The sequence below is a fragment of the Leuciscus leuciscus genome (genome assembly GCF_965113295.1).
Source record: "Leuciscus leuciscus genome assembly, chromosome: 20".
NCBI lineage: Eukaryota > Metazoa > Chordata > Actinopteri > Cypriniformes > Leuciscidae > Leuciscus > Leuciscus leuciscus.
In genome coordinates this window covers 3,962,149-3,984,517 of record NC_138744.1, presented here as the reverse complement: position 1 = coordinate 3,984,517, position 22,369 = coordinate 3,962,149, and the positions used below count along the sequence as shown (strand labels likewise).

The 22,369-nt window shown below is 36.2% G+C and overlaps 4 protein-coding genes across 6 annotated transcripts in view; all 4 read left to right on the top strand.

The window, feature by feature from the left end:
• Positions 1–5,226, top strand: part of sv2a (synaptic vesicle glycoprotein 2A) — a 44,979-nt gene extending 39,753 nt beyond the window's left edge. Inside the window, exons 12-13 of the mRNA XM_082150708.1 lie at positions 78–237; positions 2,460–5,226. Coding sequence (XP_082006834.1) covers positions 78–237; positions 2,460–2,643 — 344 coding nt within the window. The 3' untranslated portion in view covers positions 2,644–5,226. The remainder of the gene's footprint in view (positions 1–77; positions 238–2,459) is intronic.
• Positions 5,227–8,337: 3,111 nt separating this feature from the next.
• Positions 8,338–19,188, top strand: LOC309484463 (uncharacterized protein). Its single transcript, XM_082150817.1, has 2 exons — positions 8,338–9,192; positions 15,650–19,188. The coding sequence occupies exon 2, from the start codon at positions 17,681–17,683 to the stop codon at positions 18,677–18,679; it is 999 nt and encodes a 332-aa protein (XP_082006943.1). The 5' UTR covers positions 8,338–9,192; positions 15,650–17,680; the 3' UTR covers positions 18,680–19,188.
• bola1 (bolA family member 1) lies at positions 10,071–20,216 on the top strand. 2 transcript variants are annotated; one of them, XR_014200863.1, is made up of 3 exons: positions 10,074–10,186; positions 11,484–14,549; positions 19,205–20,216. XR_014200863.1 is itself a non-coding variant. In XM_082150872.1 (2 exons), the coding sequence occupies exons 1-2, from the start codon at positions 10,153–10,155 to the stop codon at positions 11,951–11,953; spliced, it is 504 nt and encodes a 167-aa protein (XP_082006998.1). In that variant the 5' UTR covers positions 10,071–10,152; the 3' UTR covers positions 11,954–12,169. The 2 variants fall into 2 exon arrangements, 1 of the variants encoding a protein (XP_082006998.1); XM_082150872.1 differs by lacking the exon at positions 19,205–20,216 and having other exon boundaries at positions 10,071–10,186; positions 11,484–12,169.
• nr2f5 (nuclear receptor subfamily 2, group F, member 5) overlaps positions 14,412–22,369 on the top strand; it is a 49,438-nt gene continuing 41,480 nt past the window's right edge. For both annotated transcript variants that reach the window (XM_082150784.1, XM_082150785.1), the window contains exons 1-2: positions 14,412–14,549; positions 20,815–20,928. The gene's annotated coding sequence lies outside the window, so the exon portion shown is untranslated. The remainder of the gene's footprint in view (positions 14,550–20,814; positions 20,929–22,369) is intronic.

The following is a 22,369-nucleotide window of genomic DNA, read 5'->3' as shown; positions in this document are numbered from 1 at the left end:
TTAGAGCTTTGAAAATGAGGCAATTGAGCTTTTAAATAGTAATAAACATTTGTTCTCACCCTCCTCCTCATGTGCAGCGGGTTCCAGTGTGATTTCCTGCGTCAGCTGCTTCTTCCTGTCATTTGGAAACAGCGAATCCGCTATGATCGCCTTGCTCTGTCTATTTGGGGGCATCAGCATTGCATCATGGAATGCCCTGGATGTACTAACGGTGGAGCTGTACCCCTCGGACAAGAGGTGGGCCAAGTTCATATTTCTGTGATTACTGCATCTACCACAATTGCCACTTTTCTCTCTGCATTGTATTAATACAATGACCTCAGTAAGTATTTGGACACTTGCATGTTACGCCACACTTTAAAATGAATAATTGTCATGGAATTAGATAAAAACACGATTCTCTTCTACTTTTAAATATTTATTTTTATTTTTATTATTATACTAAATGAAAATTTATTAGAAACATTAATAGATCAAACGTATGTCACTAATTTTGTGCTGCATTGCCACTGCAGTGCAGATCAAATACATTATAATTTAGGGGATATCTACAAATTCTCAGTCAAAATGAATGAAGTCTCAGTGGTTCTGCCACAGAGTCCTTATGCATTATTTCTAAGAAAATATGTTGACAGTGCCTGCTCAACAACGTGTGCTCTTGAGCACCTCTAAGAGGCAATTTACTGAACAAACATTTGATTTCAGAAATGTTTTGAGATAGATAGATGATTGGTTGATTGATTGATTGATTGATTGACAGACAGATCGTCCCCAAATGGTAGTGTGGATACTATATAGATAGATAGAAGGATGAACGCACAGATGGATAGATTTAATATACTGGATCCATAATTGTCTTTCTAATAGACTGCAAGTGGTAAAGATGGACAGTGCATTATCACCAACCATTGTTCTTAATAATACCGGCGCCCCCCAGGGGTGCGTACTTAGCCCATTTCTTTATATTCTATACACAAATGACTGTCAGAATCCATTTACCACTACTCATTACTTAAAATACGCAGATGATACAGCCATTCTTGATCTGCTTAATGAGGACAATGACTCTTTTGGCACATTTTAGTACGTTGTGTGAGGATAACTTTTTGCACCTCAATATTTCAAAGACTAAGGAACTGGGGCCGGTTGCATAAACATAGCCATGATGTTAAGACAGTGTCTTAAGTTCAAGTATGACCCACTCACAGTTAGTCAGGGGCAGCCAGTCTTAGTTTTCAATGTCAAATTAGTCAAATCTACGTTTTTATGTAACTGATTAAAAAAAAAAAGTCATGACCGAAAGGACAAGATCCCGGATACAAGCAGCCGAAATGAGCTTTCTCCGCAGGGTGGCTGGGCGATCCCTTAGAGATAGGGTGAGAAGCTCGGTCACTCGGGAGGAGCTCAGAGTAGAGCCGCTGCTCCTCCACATCGAGAGGGGTCAGTTGAGGTGGCTCGGGCATCTTTTCCGGATGCCTCCTGGACGCCTTCCCGGGAAGGCGTTCCGGGCATGTCCCACCGGGAGGAGACCCCGGGGAAGACCTAGGACACGCTGGAGAGACTATGTCTCCCGGCTGGCCTGGGAACGCCTCGGTGTCCCCCCGGAAGAGCTGGAGGAAGTGTCTAGGGAGAGGGAAGTCTGGGCATCCCTGCTTAGACTGCTACCCCCGCGACCCGGCCCCGGATAAGCGGTAGAAGATGGATGGATGGATGGATGATTCAAAAAAGCTATGAACAGTCTTACAGAAAATAAATTGATGTCTAACTTGTAAGACTAGTCTTAGAGGTTTATGCAGCCTGATGCTGATCTTTAGCTCCCCCAAAACCCAGATTCATGCTTCTTGCATTACTATTAACTGAGAGATTTCAAATATCTCAGCATTACTTTGGATCAAAATCTCAACTTCAGCCAGCACACTCTAGGGGTTTACAAAGACTGACAGCTATTCGCAAACTTCAGCCTCGTCTTCTTCTTCTTTTGTATCGCAGTATTACTGAGCCAGTCCTTACTTATGGTGCCATTTGTTTTCTTTCATATGCTAACTGTTACCAACAAGAACAAATTCTTAAAGATAACTTATTTAGCAAGTACAATTTACGGTATCCCTACCCCTAATTTACCACCCACCCTATAAATATGTTATCCCCCTGCCCTCTGGTCTTAGGTATAGGTTACTGATGTGTAGAAAGGCCAGGTATAGTAAGAGTTTTGTTCCTGTATCTATACAAGCCCTAAAGACATAGGAAATCGGCCATTGATACATCACTTACTGTATGCTTTTTTTTGTGATGAAAGCAACTATTTTTTATTGTATTATGTGATAATTTAACATGTTATTTGTGTTTGTGTTATGTATGCATCTACGGTGGAAAGAAATTTCCTCTCAAGGACAAAAAAAAAAAAAAAGATGGACAGATCCAATTGATGTGATTTTTAATCTTTTTCTCCCTTTTTTCAGAACTACAGCCTTCGGGTTTCTGAACGCCTTGTGTAAGTTAGCAGCGGTTCTGGGCATCAGCATCTTCCAGTCGTTCGTGGGCATCACTAAAGCGGTGCCCATCCTCTTCGCGTCGGGGGCTTTGGCGGTCGGAAGCTTCTTGGCTCTCAAGCTCCCCGAGACTCGCGGTCAGGTGCTTCAATAGTGCGGTATTCCAGCCAGCAGTTGGCAGCGTTTGAGTAGGGAATACCCGACTTTGTCGCCCCCAAATCCCAAACCCAGTCCGTGAGTGAGCAATGCTGGAAGCAGCCCTAACAAATCCCACATTTACAGATATCTTCATTCCTCCAATATGTGCAATTGCATTGTTATTTCATTTTAATTTCAATTCATTCAAATCTACATGTATAAATATGTTCCCTGCCGATATCACATTGTCTCACAGGAATATTGTGCGTGTGTGTGTGTGTGTGTGTAGAAAAACTGCCATGTTAAACACATTCCAGATTTGCGTTATGGTACGAATGTGAAATTTAACATGTTCATTTTGACTTTCCCTTTAATCTTCATCCAAGCCATCATGCGGTTTGAAAACCATCACTGAGGACCCGTGAAATCAGTAGATAGATATATTTGAATGGACAGTGTTGATCTAGTGGTGCTGGTGATGGTTGTTGTTGCTTTACTCTAGTCCTTTGTGTCCCGAGAAGTGTGTGATGCCGCAATTGTCTGCTATATCGGCTCAAGCACTCCTCACTTTTTAGATGTTTTACAGCGTAAATGCTAACATTACATAACTATAGACAAGTGTATCATTGGTTCACTCATTTTTTTGTTGTACTCCATCTGACGAATTCGGTTGTTCTTTCAAAATGTCTGACATTGACAGTGTTGTGCATGCAATGAAGCGCGACATATGCTTGAAGATGGTGAACATAACTGATGACAGTGCTCTGTATTACACTACTTTACCCATGATTCTTTGGACATGATGTAAAATATGAGAGTGACATGACAGGTTGTCGTTAGTAAGCCATTATTCATATTTTGCTTTATTGTTTTATAACTGCGTTCCAGAGCAGTTTCAGTTTTGAATGTGCGCAAACATTGAGACGAACCTCACATTCGCCCTGTTCTCATTCAAAAAATCCACTGAACACGTGAAAAAAAACAGAAAAAATAAAATGAAGCACAAAGTGATTTGATTAAAAACAATAGGTTTATTTTGATGATTATGTAAATTATGTATTGAATATAAATATATAAAAATTAGCTGTAATTCAAGTCTGTCTGTTTGAACACTCAAAAACTATTATTAAATATACAAACATATATATATATATATAAGAAAAATATTTACATGTTCAGATGTTGAACTAGTATCAACATAACGTCTTAGATAGATTCCATTTGATGTATGTATATACAGGTTTTCTGTTCATTAAGGAATTTAATTTTTTTTATCAAAGCAAATATATAAAAAAAAATGTCTGAATAAGTCCACTGATTTGCAGCACACACAAACGCCCTCCTTCATGTTTTCTCTTGTGTTCTTGTAAAGAAACAGAGGTATCCGTCTGTATGTGGGTGTGTGTGTGTAAAGTATGGAAGTACGTGTGCTTGCATGTGAAATGTTGAGTGTTCTCTGAATATTTGTATTTATTTATATAACTGTTTATGAGAGTTTGATTTTATAGTATTTTTTACTTTGAGTATCTGTAGAAGCAGATGTAGTGCCACATGCAGGGTGATTTTTTTGCTGTATCATTGTTGACCTGATGTTCAATTTTTTGGTGACTTGGTAGCAGTAACTGAATATAGCATCAAAAAGAGGCGAAAGTCAAAACTCAATGGATTTTAAAAACAATGTGTTGTGACGTTTGATGGGAAACAAAAACCATGGATATCCCATTCGGACAAGCACTAAACCGTGCAACTTGTCCAACTTGCTACATTTTACCAAGCACAATTAATACTAGCTCTAGGATCATGGAAAACTGGTTTAATGACCAGATACTGAAGCAAAAAAAAAAGCTATATTTCAGCCCTGTTCCTTTTAAACACAGCCAGCGCTTACACAACAACAGTTTTTAGTGTCATTCAACATTCTTTACTGCCATTTTGTAGGATAGCAGCCATATTATGTGCTCAGCGTAGACAACCAACCAATTTTTAGATTTAAAAATACCATTTAAAATACTTTACCAAAATGGTTACCAAACACAAACGATTAATTTTAGCCACAAATGTAACTTTTACGCGCTTCAAATGTTTATAACAGCCTTACATATTATTATTTCAATTGGAGAAATTGGCATTGCGCAGTGCCACGCATCACATAGTTATAAAATGAACCGTCGTAGAAACTGCCGTCCCTGCCGTGACCTTCGGGTCACCAGTAGTGTCACAGATGCTGTAGTGACAATCTGTATGTGTGCCATGTGTGACCGTGCGCATCTTTAATTGCCAAATATTTTCTACTTCCTCGGTTTGTACTGGCAGATCTCTCATCACGGCAGACAAAAACATGATTTGTAATAAATTGACGTTCTAGCAGGGTGTGGTGATCTAAGCAAGCCAATGGAGAAATAGAAAATGAAAAACAAAACAGGGCTTTAGAGGTGGGCGATATGACCAAAATCTTATTTCGTAAATTTTATTTCACGATAGCGATATCACAATATAGATATTTTTGCTTTAAATTATATACATTTTTTTGATACCATTGAAATTTCATAATTCTTGTCACCAATCACAAAAAATGAATACTAGCCTAAGTTAAAAAAAAACTAAAAAAACTCTCAAGCTTACTGAAGACAAGTTAACAGTGACAAAGAAACTACAATAGACATTAAATTAAATAGACCTAGCTGTAAAACTTCAAGCACTAGAAATAAGAAATACTACATAAATTGTATAAAGTAATCAAATGTATAAAAAACGGTGTAAATTAAATAGAATTTTTTTCTTATTAAACTTACAAAAGTTAGAGAAATGTTCTCTTTTTTGTTGTTTGATTAACGTTAATAACGAGGGATGCTGTCTCTTTAAGAACGACTGCACGGATCCGATATATTACTCGTGTGTTTTCTTTCTCGGCTGTTCACGTTCACTTAAGACAATGAGTAAGTGACTGTGTTTACTTGCAAAGACATGCTCACTTTAACACATAAGTATGTGTACTTAACCGTTCAAGCCCATTAAGTCGGCAAAAATCACTTCATTTCTCACAAGCCACACGCGCGAGAAACGGCGCGCGCATATAGCGGAATGAGTTGTCTTTCGCTGCTTCATGCGCTTTAGCGGTTTAACATCACTAGTTTTTAAACAGCAATACTTAAAAATGACTGCATAGCACAGCAACTTCACATGAGTGTAACCGCGTACAACGTGTAATCTCCGGTTGACAAATTTCTACCGGCTAACCGTGTCTACCGGTATATCGCCCACCCCTAACAAGGCTTATAGACATATCTCTCAATCAGGTGTGTTACGCACTTAACGCTCGTGCAGACGGTTAAAATAAGCCGAAAGCTGGATACAAATAGAGAATGCTTGAAAAATATAACTTTTAAATATTTGGTTTGTCAGTGAACCGTTTGTACGCACAACCAATCGTTCGTTAATATAAAACTTATTTGATGTCACCATTTCCAAACAGTCCTGCAGTTTGTAACCCTTCATATGGTCACATCTCTTAATGTGTCGCTGTTGTTCCCTTCATTGAATTCCGTCATATTTGCTGTCGTATGCTGTGAATTACAGTAACTAATCTCAGTGAAGCAGTGACTTATCTCTGTGCACAAAGCAGTCCTGGATTTGGTGCACATCATCACTTAAAGATTGTGTACTGGTTGCAAGACATATGGGTTTTGTTACAGGGTCTTTTGTATTTCTAAACGTGCTCAATTAGCAACAACCAATCTTGTGTGCAAAAAGAAAATCAAAGCAATAAGTGGTAAACATGTTCGCTCTGCCCCCAAACTATTGGGCAAGAAAGCACACTAACCCCCGGGTTTCACAGACAAGGCTTAAAGGGTTAGTTCACCCAAAAATGAAAATTCTGTCAGTAATTACTCACCCTCATGTTGTTCCAACCCCGTAAGACCTTCGTTCATCTTCGGAACACAAATTAAGATATTTTTGATTAAATCTGAGAGCTGTCTCACTCCTCCATAGGCTTCTAAGACACTATAACTTGCTGGCCCAGAAAATGCATTAAAGACATCATTAATATAGTCCAAGTGACTCAATCTTAAGTTTATAAAGCGACGAGAATACTTTTTGTGCACAAAAAAACACAAAAATAATGACTTTATTCCACTATTCATTTCCTTCTCTCTGGGCCTCGAGTTTTTTCATGTAGTGTTTTAGCGCAGCGCGTTTGTGTTGTACGTCACACGTAGGCTCACTATTGGCCGACGCTGGTCATGTGTGTGATGCGTGTGTACAACACAGAAGCGCTACGCAGTTACACTACGTGAACTCACTCGAGGCCCAGAGAGAAGGAAATAAATAGTGGAATAAAGTAGTTATTTTTGTTTGTTTTTGCACACAAAAAGTATTCTCGTCGCTTTATAAACTTAAGATTGAGCCACTGGAGTCACTTGGACTATATTAACGATGTCTTTAATGCATTTTCTGGGCCAGCAAGTTATAGTGTCTTAGAAGCCTATGGAGGAGTGAGACAGCTCTCAGATTTAATCAAAAATATCTTAATTTGTGTTCCGAAGATGAACGAAGGTCTTGCGGGGTTGGAACAACATGAGGGTGAGTAATTACTGACAGAATTTGAATTTTTGGGTGAACTAACGCTTTAAGCTAGTCACAGACTAAAATGCATGTTTGAGTTGTTTTAACTGAAAGCAACATCAAATATGCCTGGCTTAATCTAAGCCCCGTCTGTGAAACCGGGATCTAAAATGTCCGCTGGCCATATTTGATGAAACAGCAGCTGAAAGAAAACAGGCCAACATCCGTGTACTCTACAAATATACCATAGGTCTTCTGATGCTTTTGTCAGTTTCAATGTATTACCATAATTTAAATGTGACAGAGAGTTTATCACCTTATCATTGTACTGTGCTGTAGAGATTGTAGATGTTTGTATGTAAATGAATAAATATGTGGAATAATAAAAACAAAAAAGATAAAAATGTTGAACATGAGAAATAGAGTACTACTGTATGTTGTTCATTTTGTGATTTGTTTTTTTTTTGTACATAAGAATGGAAATGTTGACATTATCGCTGAATATAGATTCCATCCTTACCAAAAATGGTTCTGTATTACAGTTTGTGAGAGATTTACTTTTGGTTTTTTGACTCGTATTCGGGGGGGGGTTGGACTGCGCTTGTGCAGTTAAAACTGTCCCTCAGTGGATTTAAAACGTACATACGAATAATAAACAAATGGTATATTGCTTGAATAGATGATTTGAGTTCTTGATGCACCACATAGACAAACTTTATTTGCATACTAAACAAAGAAATCTGTTTTACTCACCCTCATGTCATTCAAACCTCGTACAGTGTGACTTTGTCTTTCGTGAAACACAAACCCACATGCTTTGCTGAAGGTTCAAAGCCCGGTTTCCATGTGAATGAAAATGGACCCTTTTCACAGACTGATGACGTTTTAATAGTCATCAGCATCGCAAATCCTGCAAAGCTTTAACAATGCATGTACATTTATAACACTATACTTTGTATTATAGTACCTTTGCATCAAATTGAAAAAAAAAAAAAACTAGTTAACGCTGCTGTTAGGGTTTTTCTAATACAGTGTCTATGAGTGACGGTAAACTTGACATCTTTCTCTTTTCTTACTGCCATTATCAATCTCTCTCTTTTTTCCTCTTTTTGAAAGTTAAAATATATATATATATATATATATATATATATATATATATATATATATATATACACTACCGTTCAAATGTTTGGGGTCAGTAAGATTTTTTTATGTTTTTAAAAGAAGTCTCTTCTGCTCACCAAGGCTGCATTTATTTGATAAAAAACAATAAAAAAAACAGTAATATTGTGAAATATTATGACAATTTAAAATGACTGTTTTCTATTTTAATATATTTTAAACTGTAATTTATTCCTGTGATCAAAGCTGAATTTTCAGCATCATTACTCCAGTCTTCAGTGTCACATGATCCTTCAGAAATCATTCTAATATGATGATTTGATGCTCAAGAAACATTTATGATTATTATCAATGTTGAGAACAGTCGTGTACAATTTTTTTTCAAAATTCTTTGATGAATAGAAAGTAAAAAAAAACAGCGTTTATTTAAAATAGAATATTTTCTAACAATATAAATGTCTTTACTGTAACTTTTGATCAGTTTAACTCATCCTTGATGAATAAAAGTATTGATTTCTTTTATTTCTTTCCCCCAAAAATAAAATTAAAATTCTTACTGACCCCAAACTTTTGAACGGTAGTGTTTAATGTTACAAAAGCTTTAGATTTCAGATAAATGCTGTTCTTTTCAACTTTCTATTCATCATAGCATCACGAAATAAAAATGTAAATAACTGTTTTCAACATTGATAATAATCAGACATGTTTCTTGAGCATCAAATCATCATATTAGAATGATTTGTGAAGGATCATGTGACACTGAAGACTGGAGTAATGATGCTGAACATTCAGCTTTGATCACAGGAATAAATTACACTTTAAAATATATTAAAATAGAAAACATTCATTTTAAATTGTCATAATATTTCACAATATTCCTGTTTTGTTTTGTTTTTTTATCAAATAAATGCAGCCTTGGTGAGCAGAAGATACTTCTTTTAAAAACATTAAAAATCTTACTGACCCCAAACTTTTAAACGGTAGTGTGTGTGTATATATATATTCAATGTAGTCTCTCATTCACCATAGGTTTACCCAACTATGACAACTTCCGCTTTGGAGAAACACGGACATGTGAAAAGGGTCAATACTTTATTGCCATGCTCAACAGAAGGTGGGAAAGCCGCATAAATGTATGACATGTCTGTCCTCTGAAGACTAAATAAACAAAATAATCTCTGTGAAGATCAGAAATGTATAGCCTAGGTCTAGGACAGGTGGTCATTTTTCAAACAGAGTCAAAATGTTATCTAACCCCAAATTGCTTAAAAAATTATTTTCAAACAAAGCGATTACGTTTTTGTAAATGTAGGCCTACTTCTTCTGAATGGCAAATCTACAATACAGTGATAAGTAAAGGCTATTTATTTCACCTCTTGTCAGCTTTTGTGGTTACGTTACGCCAACTTTGTAGGCTACTGTATATAATATAAACATAGAATTAAAACGGTTTAGTGTATACAAAGTAAATGGATTTTTTAAAACAACAAAACAATGGCGTATTTGAGTATACTTGTGATGTATTGTAGGCTAGTAGCGCTTAACAACAACAGTAGCCTAACGTTACTCGTTACATGCATGAAGTTTTGATTGTAATCGTCCGATCTACATGTAACTGAAGCGTTTATGAAAACGTTGTTATTTATGTAACATATATTAAACCAAACCTGTTAGTATAACCAAAGACTGGATTTTAGTATTTAAAAACAAACGTAGAACAGTGCCATCAAGCGCATGTATGTGACGCAACTCTCTCTGTAGCCGCTAGGCGGCAGTAGAGTCATTCCTGCGCCCGCGTTCCAGACAGCGGAGGAGGATCTGCATCAAGCGCTTCCTGTGGATGTTCTGCGAAAACAACACGCCGAACGCGAAAGGTGAGCGGAATGATTTTGACCCTGTATTTTCTCGGCCACTTGTCATTTGCTTAAATAAACCTGTGCTAGAAAATTTATTTTAAAGAGCAACTGTGTCGGTATAATCTAGAACATATAAATGTTAACCTTTTCGGCTGGGTGTCGTATGCAAATGCGTGAATTTGCGATATCAGTAACGTCATACTTTTTATAGAGCATGACATTTATTTATGAGATTGAAACGGGCAAGATTTCAACCACATGTAAAAGAGCATAAACATGCAGTGTTTGTCAGTTCTGCTGTTATAATTACTGGTGTTTCAGCTCCATTTTGTACATATTTCGACAGCGTTTCAGCAAGTTCGTTCGTTCAGGCGCGTGCACGATTAGGTTACCATAGCAACAGCTGGAGTGGTAAATAACAAAACTGTAATTGTATTAATTATTATTTAAAGGTATAGCGGAGGATGTTTTACTTCGTGGTGGGTAGTCTAAACTATTGGTCCTCCTAATTGTCAATCATTCTGGTGAATCAATCAAACTTTTAAAAAAGTGGAGAGGGCGGGTCTTATCTAAAATTTGGAAAGATCCTCCGCTATACCTTTAAGAGTTTCTTGTTTGTTTTCTTTTCCATTTTCAAAAAGTTTCAAACACCTGGGAATATTGGCGAAATTATATTAATTTGTCACCATCCTCAATACCATATTTAGTAAAATCCCTTACAAAAGTGAATTATCTCTAAACTACTTAGTTTGTCTCAATCTAAAGCATCCCACCTTTTTGATGAAATTATGAAAATCATTATAAAAATATCAACTCCTCACTGAGAAATGGCTAACTTTAGCTCTTTATTTTATTCCTGCTCATTTTTCTTCACATCAAATATCTCTTTATTATAAGCTTACATATCATTCGCAAGTATGTTACAGAATGCTTAAGTGTCTATTTGTAATTTTTAAGTCCTGAAAGTCGCATGAAATGAATGTTGCGATCGTCTTTTCTTCCCTATTCCGATCATGTATATGTTTATGGGGAATTGATTAGAATGGTTGTGGTTTGCTATTGGTCGATCTCATGTGAGTGACAGGTTGCCCCGCCCTCACGCAGTAAACATGACAGCAGAGAAGAGATTATCTTGATTAAAAATTATGAGGGCACATAAATAAATAAATAAATAAATAAAAGTGCATGAATAAAACATTGATACAATTCTGCAATATTTCTTAAAAAATAAGATTTGTCAGATAGGTTTATGGGGACTTTAAGAAGGGGTTTAACAAATTCAAATGTGTCATTGATCCTTCATGTTTTCCTGCAGGGTATCTCCTGTGCCTGATGCTGTCCTGTGCTCTCCGCTCCCTGCGTCCCTCATCCTGCACCCTTGCCTTATCCAGACAGCTGGCCCATCACCGGCCCCACATGGATCCCAGTTGTCCCCGTCCTGTAGAGACCACCATACGGACCAAACTGACCCAGGACCTCAAACCTGAGCACCTAGAGGTTATAAATGAGAGTCACATGCATGCTGTTCCCCCTGGTTCAGAGTCCCACTTCAGAGTTCTGGTGGTGAGTCCTCAGTTTGAGGGTCTTTCCCTCTTGCAGCGTCATCGGCTTGTGAACGAGTCTCTGCGGGAGGAGCTCAGCACGTGCGTTCATGCCCTCGCCATCCAGGCTAAGACGCCCCAGCAGTGGAGCAGCAACCCCAGCCTGGCCAAAAGCCCCCCGTGCATGGGAGGATCCAAGCATGATGACACAGTGACTGAGAAGCTGAAGGCAGGGAGAGACTGACTGTGACATTGCATTTCAGAAACAAAAACTGTTTATGGGGTATTATAATAATCCGATATGAAGTGAGTTAATTGCCTCATGCATGTCTTTCATGTGGAGCTGACCGACACTAATACTCAATATTTAAATGACTTCAGTACAAATGTTAATACATTAAATGTGTTCTTATTGGCTTGGACTGGTTAAGTACTATAATAAAAGATCATTTATAATTTACATCAAATGCTTATTTCGTTTTATCACTTAGAATTCAAATTAGCAGTGTTTTTAATTAGAAAAATAAATAAACTCTTAGTAAGGAATGATGTGACAATTATTTGACTTTAAACTTGTTAAATAACTTGTTAAAGCTTACAATCTCTAGTTTTTCATATTTGGTGACTGATTTAAAAAATAAATTACAGAGGAGCCGTAATTTATCAATTTGCAACAATAATATTTTCATATTCCTAAGGCGTGTTCAGACCTTTATTTTGAAATAGCAATGAACATGAAAAATCATGAAAGAATGGTAGAAACCTCAGTTTGTTTTCATGCCAAGAGTTCAAAAGATAGCATCCATTCAATTATTTTAGAAAAAAAGGGTCTGAAAAGGTTTTAAATATAAAGAAAAAAATAAGATTCACCATTTGTGATGTGGCAGCGAGCTATAGCGCACATACGGGTTCGTTTTATGTGTTTCTTAGAGGTTGAATTCATATCAAAATCTTTCAAACTTCCCATATTACTTCTGAATAGAATGTCTACTTCATAAATTGTATGAAAATTGTGGAAATAATGGTTCAGATCACTCAAACTGCATATGGAAATGGATGCGCCCTTATATGGGCAGTAATGGAGTCTGGTTGTCACCTAGTGAAAGACTTTGGTACTGCGCCCAAACAAAATCTCACTGAAAGCTGTTTTTTTGAGATCAACCTAAATTTTGAAACACAACTTGTTCAGATTTTTTACTCTGATTTTTTTGCAGTTTTAGGTTTTAAAAATATATATTTTATATAAAATATGAATAATATTTTTTTTTACATTGTACATTTCCATAAACTCAAACTTCTATAACTTTTTTTCTGTTTCACTTTCTTAATTTAATTCACGTCTACAAAAATCAGCCAAATGTCTTCTTTAAAACAAGACCAATTGTACGTCTATACTCCAAAGCATTCTTTAATAACTTCCATTTAAGTTCGAAATGTGCATTTTCATGTCTACTCAAAAAAAGGGGGGTGACACTTAACAGGTTAATTAAGATGATGCACTATCGATCAAAAGTTTGGAATATTATTATTAATTTTTTTATGTTTTTGAAAGAAGTCTGCATTTATTTGATCAAAACAGTGAAATATTACATTTTAAAATAACAGTTTTCTATTTGAATGTGTTTTAAAAATATAGTTTATTCCTGTGATCAAAGCTGAATTTCCAGCATCATTACTCCAGTCTTCAGTGTCACATGATCCTTCAGAAATCATTCTAATATGATGATTTGATGCTCAAGAAACATTTATGATTATTATCAATGTTGAAAACAGTTATTTACATTTTTATTTCATGATGCTATGATGAATAGAAAGTTCAAAAGAACAGCATTTATCTGAAATCTAAAGCTTTTGTAACATTAAACACTACCGGTCAAAAGTTTGGGGTCAGTAAGAATTTTATTTTTATTTTTGGGGGAAATAAATAAAATAAATCAATACTTTTATATTCATCAAGGATGAGTTAAACTGATCAAAAGTTACAGTAAAGACATTTATAATGTTAGAAAATATTCTATTTTAAATAAACGCTGTTCTTTTGAACTTTCTATTCATCAAAGAATTTTGAAAAAAATGTGTACACGACTGTCTTCAACATTGATAATAATAACTAATGTTTCTTGAGCATCAAATCATCATATTAGAATGATTTCTGAAGGATCATGTGACCCTGAAGACTGGAGTAATGATGCTGGAAATTCAGCTTTGATCACAGGAATAAATTATTTAAAATAGTTAAATATTTTGTATTTATTATTTTATTGTATTTTGATCAAATAAATGAAGCCTTCTTTCAAAAACATTAACATTTTGAATGATTCCAAACCTACTGAAGCTTTTTATTATCTTCTAGAGAACACATAGAGACAGAAGACGGGCACAGCTGTGAAGGAAACCGATTGGATGAGCGGCCAGTTATACAGTCTCGGAATGGACACCGGTCATTATTCAGACATATTTGACTGTTGAACGCTGCTATTGACCAATCAGAATCCAGTATACTAGAGAGTCTCCTAACAACAGCAGGTAATTTTGTCCTTCTGGCTTCTAAAACTGGACTGAATGATCTCAAATCCATCCAGAAGCTGGCAGGAATTGTACCAGCAGAGGGCAACAGAAGATCAGAGAGCCGCAGTAAACCTATAACATGATATCTGTGGAGTCAGCGGTGCCTCTTCCACTTGAAAATGATTTCTGGTTATGTAATTGAATATAAGCAGAGCTTAATTGGAAGCCAAACAAGCTCGATCGGTGTCTGACACCTCCAGAATTGGATCTGGCATCTATTTTTGTGGATCCCCCACATCTTAAACACATCTGAAAGAGGTTTATTTCTTTAGGTAAGCAGTGTTAAAATGATTCATTATAGCAACAAATATACTGTGTAGGCTCACCATACTTGCGTCAACTTTCATAATCTAATACTTAATATAAATATCATCTAGTTATGGAGGTGATGGAAATGTGCTAGACACTATAATCTGGCTGTAACAGGAAAAAATAAATAATTAGATATCTAATGGCAATATTTTTTTATATATTAAAGTATATGCTGTTTTTTTATTTTTTTTTATCAACGCACCCGACAATTTGATATATATATATATACACTACCGTTCAAAAGTTTGGGGTCGGTAAGATTTTTTAAAATGTTTTTAAAAGAAGTCTCTTCTGCTCACCAAGGCTGCATTTATTTGATAAAAAACAATAGAAAAAACAGTAATATTGTGAAATATTATGACAATTTAAAATGACTGTTTTCTATTTTAATATATTTTAAACTGTAATTTATTCCTGTGATCAAAGCTGAATTTTCAGCATCATTACTCCAGTCTTCAGTGTCACATGATCCTTCAGAAATCAGTCTAATATGATGATTTGATGCTCAAGAAACATTTATGATTATTATCAATGTTGAAAACAGTTATTTACATTTTTATTTCATGATGCTATGATGAATAGAAAGTTCAAAAGAACAGCATTAATCTGAAATCTAAAGCTTTTGTAACATTAAACACTACCGGTCAAAAGTTTGGGGTCAGTAAGAATTTTAATTAAATTTTTTGGGGAAATAAATCAAATAAATCAATACTTTTATTCATCAAGGATGAGTTAAACTGATCAAAAGTTACAGTAAAGACATTTATAATGTTAGAAAATATTCTATTTTAAATAAATGCTGTTCTTTTGAACTTTCTATTCATCAAAGAATTTTGGAAAAAAAAATTTACACGACTGTATTCAACATTGATAATAATCATAAATGTTTTTTGAGCATCAAATCATCATATTAGAATGATTTCTGAAGGATCATGTGACACTGAAGACTGGAGTAATGATGCTGAAAATTCAGCTTTGATCACAGGAATAAATGACAGTTTAAAATATATTAAAATAGAAAACAGTCATTTTAAATTGTCATAATATTTCACAATATTAGTTTTTTTTTTATAATTGTTTTTTATCAAATAAATGCAGCCTTGGTGAGCAGAAGAGACTTCTTTTAAAAACATAAAAAAATCTTACTGACCCCAAACTTTTGAACGGTAGTGTATATATATATAAAATTTGGCACAGAACTTTTCCTTCTTTGTTTGATATGTCAACTTTAATTATTACACGACTCTCTAGAAAATTCCTGTTGTTCACTTTACAGTCAAATATATTTGTGTAATTTCCACTAAACTGTATAATCTGTTGCCACTGGAAAGCGATCTCCTACAGCTGTGCTAGTTTCATGTCTCTTATGTCACACTACTGTATGTACTGTCTTTGCACAATTTAAACTCAAATCAATATTTCATTCCGGTTTTTGTTTTTTTTGTAAGTATACATTTAAGTACACTCACCCGGTCATTCATTATGGCAAAAATGACTGCTTGGTTTGTAATAATAATGGGCTAACTGTGCATCCCTTGCTTAATTTCTCTCAGTGATACTCTGAATAACTTCTGACGATGAGAGGATTATGTTATGAATGTGCATAAAGCAGCACCTACAGAATAATCTACATAATCTACAGTATATGTTGGGGAACCAGTTTAGTATTAATTTTGCATTGCTTTTCAAAATATTGTCGGTACAATTTTTGTTGAGTTTTTGAAAGTTTCTTATGCTTGTCAAGGCTGATTATATTTGAGCAACAATACAGTAAACATATATATAAAAATTAAATAACAGTTCTACTCAAAACAGTGAAATTCTATTTAAAAATATAATTTATTCCTGTAATGTAAAGCTGTATTTTCAGCATAATTACTCCAGTCTTCAGTGTCACATGATCCTTCAGAAATCATTCTAATATGATGATTTGCTGCTTAATAAACATTTATGATTATTATTATAATTATTGAATGCGGTTATACTGCTTCATATTTTTGTGGAAAACATGACACTTTTTAAAAAATATTTTTTTTTTATGAATAGGAAGTTCAAAAGAACGGCTTTTCATTTGAAATACAAATAATTTGTATTATAATAAAGGTCTTGACTGTCACTTTTGATCAATTTGATGCATCCTTGCTGAATAAAAATATTAATTTAAAATTTTGTTTTGATTAAAACCCAAACTTTAGCACTGTATGTACTGACAGTGACAAACTACTGAATACAAATTACATGATGAAAATGGCAACGTAATCTATTGTTACTCATTTTTGGTATGATCTGATTACTTTTTGACTCATTTATCACATTGATTTGAATAGAATGATCTTGTAACATATTGATATAAAAATGCGAAGAGAAAGAAAATTAATTACACTTTTTTTTCTTTATCAACAACACAAAGTGTATTAAACATACGTCAGGCTTTCTCAAACGGGTTTGTGTAGAAACTGCAGGGGGTTTGGAAATTGTAGTTTAAAATAAAGCAATCAAAATAAAACACTTACTAAAAAATATTTTACTTGTTTATGCTGTGTGGCCTCTCAAACTTGTGTGTGCAATTAGACAAAACTGGAAGACTTTCAGAAAAATTAAAGCATTAGGATTTTTTTTAGAAAGGAACATTTAAAAGATTAAAATTAGAAAATAATAATTAAATTCTAATTATCATAATCAGGGATATTCAGTGAATTATGAATAATTGGCATTTTGTGAATATTAAAGGGTTAGTTCACCCGAATATGTAAATTCTGTCATTAATTACTCATCCTCATGTCGTTCCAAACCCGTAAGACTTTCGTTCATCTTCAGAACACAAATGAAGATCTTTTTGATGAAATCTGAGAGCTTTCTGACCCTCCATTAACAGCTACGCAACTACCACTGTGACGCTTCAAAAAGTTCATAAAGAGATCGTAAAACTAATCCATATGAATTGAGGGGTTTAGTCCAAATTTTCTAAAGAGACACGATCGGTTTATATGATGAACAGATTGAAGTTAGGTTTTTATTCACATATAAACATTCATCAACTCAGTTGTGGTAAACAGAAGCGTAAGCATGTTCGCTTGATGTGCGAGAACCAATGAGGTTCATTCATGTGTTACGCAGCACGTTTGAGCTTCAGCAAGAACCAATGAGGTTCATTCTCGTGTTACGCATCACGTTTGAGCTTCAGCAAGAACCAATGAGGTTCATTCTCGTGTTACGCAGCACGTTTGAGCTTCAGCAAGAACCAATGAGGTTCATTCTCGTGTTACGCAGCACGTTTGAGCTTCAGCAAGAACCAATGAGGTTCATTCTCGTGTTACGCATCACGTTTGAGCTTCATCAAGAACCAATGAGGTTCATTCATGTGTTACGCAGCACGTTTGAGCTTCAGCAAGAACCAATGAGGTTCATTCTCGTGTTACGCATCACGTTTGAGCTTCAGCAAGAACCAATGAGGTTCATTCTCGTGTTACGCAGCACGTTTGAGCTTCAGCAAGAACCAATGAGGTTCATTCTCGTGTTACGCAGCACGTTTGAGCTTCAGCAAGAACCAATGAGGTTCATTCTCGTGTTACGCATCACGTTTGAGCTTCATCAAGAACCAATGAGGTTCATTCTCGTGTTACGCAGCACGTTTGAGCTTCAGCAAGAACCAATGAGGTTCATTCTCGTGTTACGCAGCACGTTTGAGCTTCAGCAAGAACCAATGAGGTTCATTCTCGTGTTACGCAGCACGTTTGAGCTTCAGCAAGAACCAATGAGGTTCATTCTCGTGTTACGCAGCACGTTTGAGCTTCAGCAAGAACTAATGAGGTTCATTCTCGTGTTACGCAGCAAGTTTGAGCTTCAGCAAGAACCAATGAGGTTCATTCTCGTGTTACGCAGCACGTTTGAGCTTCATCAAGAACCAATGAGGTTCATTCTCGTGTTACGCAGCACGTTTGAGCTTCAGCAAGAACCAATGAGGTTCATTCTTGTGTTACGCATCACGTTTGAGCTTCAGCAAGAACCAATGAGGTTCATTCTCGTGTTACGCATCACGTTTGAGCTTCAGCAAGTGGTTTGCTCTCGAGTGTCAAGCAGTTTCGATTGAGCTTCTGTTTATGTTCGCTGATCAATGTTTAAACGTGAATAAAAGCCTAACTTCAATCTGTTCATCATATAAATTGATCGTGTCTCTTCAGAAAATTTGGACTAAACCGCTCGATTCATATGGATTATTTTTACGATCTCTTTATGAACTTTTTGAAGCGTCACAGTGGTAGTTGCGTAGCTGTCAATGGAGGGACAGAAAGCTCTCAGATTTCATTAAAAAGATCTTCATTTGTGTTCTGAAGATGAACGCAAGTCTTACCGGTTTGAACAACACAAGGGTGAGTAATAATGATTTTTGGGGGGAAATATCCCTTTAAGTAATCATGTAATCAAAAAAGTAACTGTAGTCTGATTACGAGTATTAAAATTTTTTATATAATCTAATTAAAATTATATGTAATCCAGATTACTACCTATTACTAACCTACCTATTACTATCTATTACAGTTACTACCCTGCACTATTCGCTGAATTTATTCTGTGTTATTGTATTATTGGCATTACGGCTTCCTGGGACATGTAGAGGGTTTGCTGTCAGTCGCTGCTGCTTACAGTGGAGGAGGAGTGGACAGATCTGTGCTTCATCACTGGACTTTGGAGTCAACGGAAGGTAAAACAGGTTTCCCTCCCGAGTTCCTCCATGCGGAACAGATCACAAAGCCAGTGAGGAATCACAACAACTGGTGTCGTCGTTTGCCTGGAAAAAAAACTGCAACATGATCATTTTATGGCTCTGTCCATTAGAGTCAGCCCTGAGGTGATCTCACACAGGTCAACCCAAAAGCGTGTTTAACGTTCTCCGTCTCAGGAGTGCACGGACGTTCCTGAAAGTGTGATTTGTGTGCTTTGAGTTCCAGGTGCGGCGGTGCCTGAAAGATACATGATTGTGATGCAAGCCAGAACAGGAAGCCCTGAAACGCAGGTGGGGCCTGGGAGGGTTATATGGCCAAACGTTTTCCATCCACAGAATGGCCGAAGGCTGATGTATCCCGAACGGGGTCACGAGGCCTGCCAGGGTGGCATGGTTCAGTGGGAACCGGCCTGGTAGTGCGTCACAGCGGGGAGAGTGATGGTGCCAGGCCTGGCTGGGACCCGGGACGGTGCGCCGTTCCCGCCAGCGCTTGATTTACAGGCTTGTGCTGGATCTGGGCTCCCTGACACAGCTGACCTCTCTAGGTTGAGGGTCAATAGGTTAGGGATGGGAGCACCAAATGGTCGTCTGAAAAAGCTCCTATAGGGGCTGGCCGTCTCTATGGAATAGTCGTCTGTACCATTCCTCCGTCTGATGCACTGTTTGTGTACTGTGGGGGGTGACACGTACACCATTTGCTGGGAAATGTTCACATTTAATGTGAGGAAAACTCTGTGGTGCTCAGAGGTATAGATCACCCAAAAATTCAAAATCTCATGCTTATGTAGGTCCAACCCTGAAATGAAAATAAAATAAAAAAAATTAAAAAAGCACTATAAAACAATTTTAAAAGTAGTCCATACTACTTTTGTGCTATATTCAAAGTACTCAGAAATTATATAATTTTTTTTTTTTTAAATAATAATGGTTGTTTGCTGATAATCGTCACCCTAATCTTATCTCTCAAATCTCAGCATGCATAATACAGCAAACTTCTTATGCATCTGTTTGTATATATACACATGTCTTACTGACCTGAAAAAGTAAAATGAATGCTTTTATTCAGAAAGGACACAATAAATTAATCAAAAGTGACAGTATAAAGACATTTCTAATATTTAAAATTTCAAATAAATGCTTTTCTTTTGAATTTTCTGTATCCCAAAAAAAAAAAAATGTCCACAAAAAGTATGAAGCAGCACAACTGTTTTCAACATTATATTAATAGTAACAAATGTTTCTTGAGCAGCAAATCATCATATTAGAATGATTTCTGAAGGATCATGTGACACTGAAGACTGGAGTAATGATGCTGAAAATTCAGCTTTACCATCAAAGGAATAAATTACATTTTAAAATGTTCTTTTAAATTGTAATAACCCCTATTATTTCACAGCATTACTGTTTTTTGATTAAATATATTACCAACCCCACTTTTTTTGTATAGACACACAAGTGATATGTAAAAAAATTTTATGAAGTTTTTATTTTTTTTATTTTAGAGCTGGACTGTTTAAATCATCATCCACCTTCATTGCATGGCAAAGAACCGTTTGGACATCTGCATAACATATAATTTTGTGATTTACTGAAGAAAGAAATGGAACGACATGAGGGTGAGTAAATCATGATGATTTTCATGTTTGGGTGAAATATTCCTTTAAAAAAAATATAGATGCTTGGATCACATTTTCCCATCATAATCATGTGTATCTTTGCTCAAAGCAAAGCTTGCATTGTTTTCAGATTTCAAACAAAGAGTTGAAACAGTGCATTCAGAGAGGATATTCTCTGCTCTGATTGTTTATCCGTTTTGGAGGCAAAGTAGACAATTAGATTTAAGATGAGGGTAATAGCTCATTAAGTCTTTTTAATTTGGAGGATTTTTTTTTGTCCGGCTGCTCGGCAAACGAATGAGACTAGTGAAAGAGAGGAAAGACAAAGCTGAAATGGGGAGGACAATATCCTTGTGTGGGAGAATTAGTTACACTCAGTAGTCCAAGTATTCAAAGCAGAGAGGAGATCAGCAGGGATTAAGACAAAGTCTACACAGGTGGGTGATGGGGGTCACATGACAGGACATTACCTCGTTTGGGACATTAGCGAGTAAGACGGGATGATATTTGAGTGTTATTTAATGACATGGCTCATGGTGAAACTCTATCTGAAGCATACCACACTAATAAAAACAACAAAAGACTTGTAAAGTCTTTCCCAAAAATGTAGTTAAAATACAATACCTCTTTTAAAGCCTACACAATCCATAGGAAGAGTTCATAAAAATGTGAAAATGTCTGGAAAAGTAGCTCTGCATTAAAAATGCACTACTACATTTTATTCTATATATGTGAGAGGTGCTTGCTTCCCATGCAAAAGCCACATCAGTTAGGGGTTACTTGTTTATTCACTAACCTGAAGTATGAGAAATAGTTCATTAGTTTAATTAGTTACAACTCTCCACATTGTACGGAGATCCATCTATTTGAACTCTGGGTCAAAGTAACACAGCCTAGTCAAATGCCCTGAAATCCCGTTATACAAGCACACTCCATAAGAGCACAAAAGCTAAGCGATGACCCCTATTTGAATAAAGAGCACACAAACCGTGACTGTCCAGAATCGTGAGGACAAAAATTGCAACACGTTAGTGATGGTTTCTAATTCCCCTCATTAACTTTGACCCTAAAGAGCTCGGGATAACGTTCTTCACCTGGAAATCTCCCACTCAGGGTCTAATTGTGTGGACGCAGTCAGCAAATGACGGACGCCGAGGTCATCTGCCGAAAACAGGCCAGTGAATGGAGGGTTAATCTGCGGTTGTCCAGATGTGTGGCCCGCTGAAAAGAGTCGCACCAGCTCAGACAAAAAAACGTGATCTATTGTTGGCGTGTCAGCCCCGCGTGATATATTTTATCCTACACGCATGGACAAAACGGATCTGTGATTATACAAGCGCCGCGCTCTCTTCCCCGACAGCGTCCGCTGAAGAAGTTCTGGACACCAGGCCATTTGACCTCTGGGTCTTCTGGTCTTTGTTCCAGATGCCCTCTGTTTTTC